General features: G+C 35.9%; 1 protein-coding gene across 2 annotated transcripts; it reads right to left on the minus strand.

Annotated features, from left to right (window-relative positions):
- Pld (Phospholipase D) lies at positions 1-5,120 on the minus strand. 2 transcript variants are annotated; one of them, XM_088043383.1, is made up of 14 exons: positions 4,938-5,120; positions 4,536-4,708; positions 4,331-4,487; positions 4,079-4,285; positions 3,914-4,034; positions 3,713-3,864; positions 3,389-3,669; positions 3,106-3,341; positions 2,808-3,058; positions 1,681-2,413; positions 1,350-1,561; positions 1,176-1,301; positions 550-1,129; positions 1-503 (listed from the first exon to the last, which is right to left on the minus strand). In XM_088043383.1, the coding sequence occupies exons 2-14, from the start codon at positions 4,705-4,707 to the stop codon at positions 402-404; spliced, it is 3,330 nt and encodes a 1,109-aa protein (XP_087899509.1). In that variant the 5' UTR covers position 4,708; positions 4,938-5,120; the 3' UTR covers positions 1-401. The 2 variants fall into 2 exon arrangements, with proteins under 2 accessions (XP_087899509.1, XP_087899508.1); XM_088043382.1 differs by lacking the exon at positions 4,938-5,120 and adding an exon at positions 4,761-4,824.
- Between the last annotated feature and the right edge of the window lie 6,159 nt (positions 5,121-11,279).

An 11,279-nucleotide genomic window follows, 5' to 3' on the forward strand; every position in this document is an offset into this window, starting at 1 on the left:
TTAAATTGATGAATAAATATATTTAATACTGTGCACATTTAAATATTAACATCGTCGATACAATACGTAACAATACCGCTTTTCAAACACAAAAAATTCATAATATAAAATAAGTGCGCGTAAACGATAATAGCACATTTTAAAATTTATCTTTGCAATAACAATGGTTTCTTTGGAAGCAATATAGGATACCATCAACAACAATAAATAAGTAATATAATATCACTCTAAACATTCTCTAGGCAATTATTGTACACATTCGTTGGCTTTCACGGTTCTAAGAAGTTAAGTAAAATTGGGAATGTCATCACCTTAGCTTCGTTAAAGTGGTGTTGGTTTTTCATTCATGGACGGCACATCTATCAAAAATAAAATCTTATAAAAAATATATCTGTATCTGTTTAGGTCCATAAGGATGTAGGCATCATCCCTTCGACCGATGCCACAGCCGGCATCAAATTTTCTTGTTTCAAGAAATTTAAAGGCAACAATACAAGGTGGCCCTACAATACGTAACTTGGTGAGAATTCCGGCGTGATTACCACTCACCTGAATACTCTCTAGCATCTTTTCAGCCCTCGAAAACTCGTTGATGTACAACGGCTTCTCTTCCTGGTTCTTCTTCAAATCAGAGAATGTTTCGACTCGATCTGTCGGAATACAGTGGAAGACTTTCTCGTAGAACTCCGTGTTTAAACTGGCGGTTTTGTACCAAATTTCCTTGTAGAAATAATCGGAAATTGGGTCAGTAATATCGAAATCTATCATTTCGTGCTCTTTTCCTAATAACCCGAGATGTTCTTTGAACAGGTACTTGCGCAAACTCCCGGCGAATTTGCCGCAAGGAAAGCTTTTCCCATTCATCACACCGTCATCAAAAGCTTCGTCTTCAATCAACACGGCTACTTCCGAGTCCCTTTTGCCTATTAGAGAGCGGTCATTAATATTTGCAGAGCCACAAATCACAGTTTTATCGTCGACGATCATCAGTTTTGAATGGACGTACACTAATTCGGTTATTGGTTCGCAGTTCAAGGTGGAGTGGGCCCTCAAACCGTAGAAAGAAATGTATTCAGTTGGGTCCTCAATACCGCATTCTTTGAGTTTGTTGAGAATCGCGAATTTCCCCCTGAAAATTTCAATTACAATAGGTAAAGAAAAAAGAGGAGGCGTACTGAGATATTGACGCGTAGTTCCAATGAGTTATCGCGTGTAAAGAAGTACCAGTGGCGCCCCCAACTTCGCCCTCAAAGCCGGGTAAGAGAGGCATTATCACGTAGACTCTAAACACTTCTTTGGCCCTAAAAAAAACAGGTAAAGATGGAATATATTGGGGTTTTAGAACAAACTTGAAAGCTCGCAGAATCCGTTTGTAAAGAGATTCAGCTATTCGATTTTTAGTGTGCGGATTAGTGCACGACAATGAGATGAAAAATTGGTTTTCGATGTAAATGTAGTGTTGAGCTTTATTAATAGTGTCGATGTAGGCTTCGTGGATGCTTTGCTCAACAGTGTCTGGTTCTAAAAAACCACAAGACCAAGTACTAACACTTCGAAGGACCTGCGTGGGACAAACACAACAAGAGGTCAGGTTCTACTTACTATTGTGATTGTAAAAGAGTCGTCCAAAGCGAGTTTGGACAAAACCCTCTCAGGTGTTAAAAAGGTGTTTTTCCTTACCTGGCACGTGACGTTTTGCACTTCATTTGGAAAAACTATCGGCAGTGTCTTGAAATCGTCGTAACTTTTTGGCAACAAATAAGGGTAAGTTTTATTGGATTTAGCCTTCTCGAGCTTAGTCGCGTTCCATCTTTGGATAAAATGCCTGGCGACGTCTCTCGCCACCGCTCCTTGGACACACATTCCCACATCATGCCAAGGCATCCTTGGAGTAGTACTCCGTTCAATAAAATCATCAAACGGAGAATCCAAACTATTAAAATCCTTCACGATAAAATTAACGTAGTCTTTCCCGACCCACAACTTGGAAGACCCGTTCAAAGTTTGCAGAAACTCTTCCTGATTCTGGGGCTTCTTTTCAGGCTCCGGGCTTTCTTTCTCTTCCACGCTATCTTCGTGGGGGGTATAAACTAAATGAATGAGATCCTTTCCTTTTTTGACAGTTTGTTTGATTGTATCTATCACGTTTTTACGCTCCATGTTGGGAGTATTGCACTTGATTTTCTCATTGGGATCCGGCATGAGGAGGTCGTCTCCGGGTTCTAATTGGGGGAGTGGACTACAAGGTTCTTCAGCAGGGCAAGAATCGGGCTCTTCGATTACAGGGATTGGGGTTTGCTTGTAGTAAGGGGTGGGAATGGGGTAAAAGGAGTCGCCGCCGGGGACACTCGAAGTTTTCTTCTTGAGGGAAGAGACGTCGAGGGTCGGAGTTATGCTGCCCAGATCTGTTAGTCTGCACAATGGAAAATGATAAAATAAAAGGTGGAGTTCGAAAAATTCAGATAATTTGGACGATACAAAGAACCATCAAGGTCTTTTCTATTTTTTCTAATGTCTATTACGAAATTTTATCAATTACTCCTATATTATTCGAGATACTATTAACGAGCGATGGTGTAATTAGCCATAAAAAACTACAAGAGGTCATAAAGATTAGATTAGGTGAACAAACCTTTTTTTATGTTGGCCAAAACTATTTTAATTATGCAAATTATGTTCCGATTTGATTACGTTATTGGACGAATTGTTTTTTTGTAAACACATTAAAATAATAAACATTTTCTAGAGATAAAAATTGTTTACGTTTTGTAAAAAATGCAAAATGCCTGAAAACGGTTGAAACTCACCTGTGCTTGGCGTCGTCCCATCGCCCATAGCACAGATCGATCCCACCAACAAAGGCATAACTCTGGTCAACCACTACCATCTTCTCATGGTGCGCCCATAAAAAAACCCCAACTCGGGCATGATCAGGGTGCCTCAAAACCTTAATATTATCAGAAAGTTGCGTCAACTTTTGCTTGCTATAGTAACTGTTTAACCCCAGAGCGAGTTCCACTTCTTTAAAAAGCAGAATAAAGATCCGTACTCCACTCAACTGCAAACTCAATTTAGTACTCAACAGTAGTCACGTCCTAAACTCACCGCTTTTCTTTGTAGCAACCTGTCCAGCCTCCAATGGTCCCCGTAAATCGCAGGTCTCTTCAAATAAATCTCTGGACTGAGCCACCAGTCTGTTATAAAAACTTCTTCTTTGGCGTTTTCGATGGCGTCAGCGACTGCAGACATGTATGTAGCGCCATCTACGAACCAAGAGCAAGGGGTGGTGGTTCGTACAGGGGCGAAAGAGCGGTGAGGATTAGGTTGTGTGAAGTTTTTAGCTAGAAGAAAGAATGAGCGAAAGGAAGAAGAATAAAACTGGGGGAACCTGGACCGGCGGCGATTTCTTTAAGAGCTTCGATCCACTCTCTACTTTTTCTTCTGGTCCAACATTTAATTGCGATCTGTCTACTGAGGGTTAGTATCTGGAAGCCTGTTTGTAATCCCATGGAATAGAGACCAGAAGCGACCTCAAAACCCTGGTCAAATAGAATAACGCTTTTGATGTGACCATCTTTTGGGTTCATATACCCGAAACACGAGTCTTTGGTGAAAAACCACCTTTCGACCCAACGCGCGCAGAGGATGTCGTTGCACAAGTGTTGGCACCTAGCAAAGAGATGGTTACCATGATGGTTAGTTTTGGTATTACCTAATGCAAAAGAAGCAGCTAATGAGACCTAGACAGTTACAACCAGCTTGTCCTGGTTGGGTGCTTCCGGTTCGTTTTTTCACCATTCCTTCTTTCCCTTTCGATCCCAATCCTTGGATGAAGGACAAATGAGACACTTCAAGGAACTCAATCTGAAAAACAGACCTGTAAATTTGAAGGGGGATGAAAAAGAAACAATACAGTAGCGGGGTGGTTCCGATAGATGTTGATAGATAATAAATTATTTAAGTAGTCTTCCAGTTGTTTCTTTCTTTCGACCAATTGTTCGTAAGGTACCAGAACCTCGGGCTTTTTAGGGAACCTAAGAACAGACTTGGAAACGTGGCTAAAAATATTAAGTTATACCTAGGCAAAGCTGCTTTCCTTTTGCCTTTCCCAGCTTTGGGAACGTTCATTTTGAAGCTCTTTCTCTTCCTTTTGTGAGTTTTACTCGGGAACGGTATATTCAACCCTGCTCTAAATAAAACCAACTGTTGGTGTAAATGTTGGATCTGTTTGTACCTTTTTTTGATTTGCCAGGAAAAATTACCATGAGTGAGGGAAATAGTGTATCTAAAATACCACTGTAAAGACTGCCACGTAAAAGTGGTGACTCACAAATTAGGATTAAGCATATGAGTGGTGAGATTTCTCTCAAAATCTGTAATAGACACGGTAATATCAACCGGAGGTATAAAAACGTTCCTTTTGAAAGACTTGAATTTAACTGGAGGCTTGTGGACGGTCAAAAAAGGAACTCCATCAGTAACATCATCTTAAAATATTGAAAAGTTGTAAAAGACACGGTAAAGTGAGGCTTTACCTTCTATATCTTCATCTGAGCGCTCTATAGCGACAGGACCATCCCCTACGTCGACGATAACATAAGAATCTGGTACCCCCAACTCGTCGTCGTATTCCGAACCCCCAATGCTAGGTCTTGTGAGAGAAACATCATGATTAACTTCCCCAGATTCTCCCTCCTCTTCAGCCATACTGAAAAAAACGATAAACACAAGAAAATCAGAACTAAACAGTGATTAATCACCTAAGGATGTTTACAGTTGACATGTTTTTAAATACTGATACAAAAATCGTGCTCTGTTATCTTATCTTGGCGTGTGGATTACAGAGGATTACAACAAGAGAATCATTTCTAACCTAAACACTCCAAAGTGTTTGCGTTTTCACGCTTTTATCATTATGTAGATTTAAACAAACTTACGTGGAGTCTAGCAGAGTGTTGTGGTCCCAACTGAACTAATTTTATAAATAGCTGCATGGGTTTTGAGTCATTTAATTAAATAGCGTGCTTCTGATGTAATGTGGTCCTGAGAATTTATTGAGTAACCGAGGAAATTGGAGTGATGGTATGAATAATATAAGAATGGACAACGATGGGTCAAAGAGCGCCGGTGGTTATGCAACACCTTTTGCACGATATCTTTGTCATTTTTCTTGAGGAGGAAATTTGAAGGGATTTTGCTGGTTTACGGCGGACGATGACGGAGACACAATACAAGTGCTTTGTTGTTAAAAAGATGTTAACAATTTGGTACTCAAAGCAGTCATTACAGTGTGTTTAAACACACAAATAGGTACTAAAACAAGGCAGTAACTCTTTTATGAGGCGTACAAATCAATATACTTATTAGCTAATTATTATTAGTCAACAGAAAGTACTTTAATAAAATACTACCTCACCCCTATTTCAGACGGTTTGTTTAATCCCGATATTGATGGAATTTTAACATCCTAATACCGTTAAAACCCTTCATTTCTCGATTGGACACGACTGCGCTAATAACAGAAACATGAGCTTTCAGCTCGCTAGGAAAGATATTAGATTCCTCGAGCCCTTTAATAACTTTTTAAGCATTTTTCAGATCACACCATGGTACAATTTCGGTACAAATTCATTTTACAGGCCTTCACTTGCGAAAATGTACGCGTGTATGTTGTTTCTGATCAAAACAACGTTCTCAGTCCTCTACCTAATATCAAGTAGTGTAGAAACTATAATGAAATTCGGGCCTACAGCACAGAAATTCTTATTAGTCGGTGTAAATCTGAACATGATGGTGCTATTCACCATTTCTGTTCTAAAATCTTCACTCTGGCAACCCAATAATTGGAAAATATTATTCAGAAACTTACAGTACGTAGATCAGAAATTACAAAACAAAGGGGCGAAAGAAGGACGAATCTACCAAAATTTCTACTTTAGAGTTTTTGTAAGACACATCGTCTTCGTCCTCGTATTTGGTTATCAGCTTTATAATTGGTTTAAAATTATGGAAGAAGTTTTCTCTGATGTATCTATCGTTGTTGTTATCTTTGATTCGTATTACGAATTTCTTACTATTACTTTAATTTCAACTTTGGAAAGCTGTTTTGTTGATAGATACAGAGACATAAATGGAAAACTATTGTCGTGTTCCACGAAACCGAAATTTTTACAACAACTAAGAGGCCTCGCACAGACCCATCGAATTCTGGGACAAACCGTGGAAACCTTCAACGATCTATTCGGAATTCGGATTTTAGCAATGATATTTCATTGCGCTTTGCAACTAATTTACAGTTTAAATTTTATGGTTACAACTGATTTTTTTTTTATAATTGGATTTCGCATCCTTATTGCTAACATTCTATTGCTGATGACAACTTGTGTAAGTTAAAAAAAGAGTTTTCATTCATACGTAATTTTTGTTTTAGTTCTATGTAATTGACATAATTTTACCAATTCATAGAGCAATGAAGGAATCGAAAAAATTCGTAGACCTATGTTATGAGATTCAAGAACGATTTCAAGAAGATTCTCTAGAGGCGCGAGCTTTGACGAAAATGATAGCGCGTTCGATCAATTTCCTCCCAAAATTCACATGCTCTGATTTCTTCGAGTTGAATAAAACGATTTTTCCGAGTCTTGTAGGGAATGTGGCCACGTATGTCATTATCGCCATGCAATTAAATGAAAAAAAATGTTAAACATATTTTGTGCAGCTGTTTAAGTTAATAAATAAGTTATCCATTTGTTAATCAAAAAACAACTACTTATTGTTAGTACATAAATAAATTATTTGTCTTCGACTACATTTATAAATTAGTACGTATTTTACCATGAATTCCAAACTTACTGTGACAGATATTAAATTTTTACATGTTTATTTAAGCATATTTTTAATTACGCCATGGTTTAATTTTGACAAAAAAAAGTTATTCAAGCCTCTGCTGTTTAAATTGTATGCAGGTATCTTAATTATCGCCAAAATCGTGTGGTTGAAATTCTACGTGACATCCGATTCCATTAGATTTATTTTCACAGTGTCATCCATTACCGAAAATTTCATATTTATTGCCACAAACGTGAATCTGACATTGTTACTTTTGATTTGCGTTGTAAAATCATCATTTTGGAAAACCAACAACTGGCAAAAATTGTTTACAAATCTGCAGTATATTGACCACGGGTTACAAAACGTACGACAGAAGGAAAAAGGAATTAGGAGATATTTCTACTGGAACATTCTTATACGACACGTGTTTTTTTTTGTCTTAATAAGCTATCAAATGTCAAATTGGTGGGACCTTTCTAAACAGTCTTTCGATATCTTCACAACTCAAGTTACTTTTGAGTTGTACTACGAGTTTCTGGTGATAACACTCCTGAGAACATTAGAAATTTGTTTTGAAAGTAGATATAAAGAGTTGAATACTAAACTGATGTTACTCTCACGAGTGACATTTTTACAAGAATTGCGATCTTTGGGACAGATGTACCGAATTTTGGGCCAAACCGTGGAAGTCTTCAACGAACTGTTTGGAGCCCAGATGTTAATAATAGTACTTCATTGCGGTCTTCAAATGGTGTACAGTTTAAATTTTCTTTTGTCAATCAGCGTTAACAATACAGAACTCTACGGGCAGATGTTGATTTCCAATGCTTTTTATCTAATTTTCACGTTTGTAAGTTACAAAAATGCGACTAATTTCCATATTGTTCTTTATTTTTTAGTACAGCGTTGCGAGCGTCATTTTACCTATTAGTAGAACGTTGAAAGAATCTAAGAAGTTCATAGCTTTGTGTTATCAAATTCAAGAACAGTTTGATGAGAACTCAACAGAGGCACAAGCTTTGACGAACGTTATAGCTCGTTCGAAGAATTTTATTGCGAGATTTACGTCAGCTGATCTTTTCGACATCGATAAGACGCTTTTTCCAAGTCTTGTTGGAAATGTGGCAACGTATGTTATCATCGTTATTCAACTAAATGAAAAAAAGTGTTAGGAATTGCGTTAAAAGAGTTGGATGAACTTTGGCTTGTTTTATAACAATAATAAATAATATTCTAACTCAACGTTATGTCCATTATTTTACCAATTCACAGTTTAAGTGCTCCAATGTTTTCGTCCAGAATACAATATGTAATAGCCATTCAGTTAATTGGAAGAAAATGTTAAACAGAATTGTGTAATATATTAATGTGTATCTTAATAATGCTAAAAGAAGTTATTCATAAACTGAAAGCAATTCACTAGTTCTGGTTACTCGGTTCACCATCGATCAACAGTAACATGAGTTTTAAACTTTCAGTAAAAGATATTCGATTTATTCGACATTACTTTACGTTTTTAGGCGTTTTTTTGATCACCCCATGGTACAATTTTAAAACAAATTCATTTTATAGACCTTGGCTGTTAAGGATATATGAACTTCTGTTGATGTCGATGAAAGCTTTTTGGATCGAGTCGTTTATATGCTCAGAGAATTTCCTTTATGGCTTTAAACCCATGTTTTTTATTAATCAGTTTTTTTTTATTACTATAAATGCAAACATGACGATAATATTTTTCATTTCTGTTCTGAAATCTTCATTTCCGAACAATCATTGGAAACAAATTATATCAAATTTTTCTTACGTCGATCAGAAACTGGGAAACACAGGAAAACAGGAAAAACTATGGAAAATTTTTTATCTGCAGACTGCCGTAAGGCAAATTGTTTTTCTGTGCTTTTATTGCTACCAGATACAGTTTTGGTCACACATTTTTAAACAACTGTTTTTAGAAACGTTTTTTTCTCCCTCTGCTTTTGACGTGTGTTACGGCTTTCTAGTTATAACTCTACTCACAACGTTAGAAAAATGTTTTGTTTGCAGATACAAAGATATAAATCGACAGCTTCTCTTGTTTTCACGCCAACCAAAATTTTTACAAAATTTAAAATCTCTTGGACGAAGTTACAGAGTTCTGGGACAAACAGTGGATATCTACAATAATCTGTTTGGAGTTCAAATTTTAATGATACTAGTCCAATGCGCCTTACAAACGATCCACAGTTTAAATTTTATTTTCCAATCTGGCGTCGATAATGACACGTTCTTCTACCAAACGTTGGTTTCAAACACTACTTTTGTGATCTTCACTTTTGTAAGTGCCAAAATGTGTAAAATTTTCCAAAAATTATTATTCCAGATGGGCGTTACGGTCATCATTTTACCAATCCACAAAATATTGAAAGAATCTCGAAAATTTATAGATCTGTGTTATCAAATTCAAGAACAATTTGATGAAGAATCAACGGAAGCACGAGCTCTGACTAAAGTAATGGCTCGTTCGAAAAATTTTCTGCCTCGATTTTCGTCCTCTGATTTATTCGATTTGAATAAAACAATCTTTCCAAGTCTTATAGGAAATGTGGCGACGTATTTTATTATTACTATTCAATTAAATGCAAAAGAATGTTAAAAAATTAAACATTTTTGTTGCAAGGTCTGCACTGTGTTATAGAAAAGTGTCCCATAATAAAAACGATTTTAATCTCTTGTTTATTAGCTTACGGAATGTACTTACTTTATTTAATAACTAATTACGCTAAAAGATTTCGGTTATAAATTGGAAACGACGCAATGAAACTCTTCATTCCGTTGAGCATTGTTCAAAACAAAATGACTTTAAAGCTCTCGATAAAAGACATTCGCTTTATCCAATATTATTACACATTTTTGGGTATTTTTCTGATCACTCCGTGGTACAATTTCAAAACAAATTCGTTTTATAAGCCGTGGCTTTTAAAAATATATGGATGTACTTTGCTGCTATTGAAAGCACTATGGTTATCGACTTTTCTGAACTTGGAACACATTAAAATGATGTTTAAATCATTTATGTTCACCCAAAAATTCTTTTATATTTCTTCTAATGCGAACATGATATTATTATTTTTTGTAACTGTTCTGAAATCTTCATTTCTAAGCAAAAATTGGAAAACATTAATTTTAAATCTTCGCTTTATCGATGAGGTGCTGAAAAATACAGGAAAACGGGAAAAATTATGGCAAAATTTTTATTTCAAGAATATTACTAAGCAAACTATTTTTCTTTTAGTTTTCTTCTACGAACTGCATTATTGGGCATTAAATTATAATCTGTCGATTTTAACAATGCTTACTACTTCCTTTAGTAGCGATATCTATTTCGACTTTCTTATAATAAATCTGCTTACAGTGTTGGAAAATTGTTTCACATGCAGATACAAAGACATCAATAAACAGCTTCTTTCGTTTTCCCGACAACCAAAATTTTTACCAAAATTAAAGTCTCTAGCACGCTGCTATCGAATTCTTGGCCAAACAGTGAATATTTACAATGAGCTATTTGGATTTCAGATTTCACTACTAATAATCCATTGTGCCTTGCAAACTGTTAACAGTCTAAATTTCATCTTCATAAACGGAGTCGCTAATATGGACACGTTCTTTTATCGAACTCTGATTTCCCACACTGTTTTAATGATCTTCACTTTTGTAAGTGCTGAAATTATAAAACTCACCTAAAAATTCTATTCTAGCTCAACGTGGTGTCCATTATTTTACCAATCCACATGACGTTGAAAGAATCTCGAAAATTTATAGATCTGTGTTATCAAATCCAAGAGCAATTTGACGAGCAATCTAAGGAAGCACGAGTTTTGTCGAAAGTAGTGGTCCGGTCAAAGAATTTTCTGCCGCGATTTACATCCTCCGATTTTTTCAGTTTGGATAAAACGATCTTTCCTAGTCTTTTTGGAAATGTGGCAACTTACTTTATTATCGCGATTCAGTTAAACGAAAAAAAAGGATGTTAAAAAACAGATTTTTTGTGATTTCTAATTAAGTACACTAAAGAGATATTTTATTTACTTAACTGTAAAAATGCAACTCAATTTATTAGCCTGTTGAAATAAATTGATAGGTTCTAATGTTTGCTTTACTTAATAAGAATATCCAATAAAGCTAAAACACGTCATTCATAAAATTATAAGTTAGAAACACCTCAATAGAATTCTTCATTCCCTCGAGTATTGATCAATGATCAAAATAACATGAATTTCAAGCTATCGATAAAAGATATTCGTTTTATCCAAAATTATTACACGTTCCTAAGCATTTTTCTGATCACTCCATGGTATAACTTCAAAACTAATTCGTTTTATAGGCCTTGGCTGTTAAAAATACAGGGTCCGGCAACACTTGTGTCCACCCCCAAAATCGTCTTTAATTTTAAAGATAAAATTTTGAAAATT

Source organism: Gnatocerus cornutus, chromosome 8 (assembly GCF_029298725.1).
Source record: "Gnatocerus cornutus isolate USDA-ARS CGAHR chromosome 8, icGnaCorn1.1, whole genome shotgun sequence".
Classification (NCBI taxonomy): domain Eukaryota; kingdom Metazoa; phylum Arthropoda; class Insecta; order Coleoptera; family Tenebrionidae; genus Gnatocerus; species Gnatocerus cornutus.

Excerpts from the sequence above, each read along its gene's own strand:
- Pld (XM_088043382.1), bottom strand. The coding sequence starts at position 4,783 with ATGTCAACTGTAAACATCCTTAG. Across the intron at positions 4,286-4,330 it reads CATATGCTTAATCCTAATTT|ATACACTATTTCCCTCACTC; the intron begins GTGAGTCACCAC and ends GTGGTATTTTAG. Across the intron at positions 3,342-3,388 it reads AGAAATCGCCGCCGGTCCAG|CTAAAAACTTCACACAACCT; the intron begins GTTCCCCCAGTT and ends TCTTTCTTCTAG.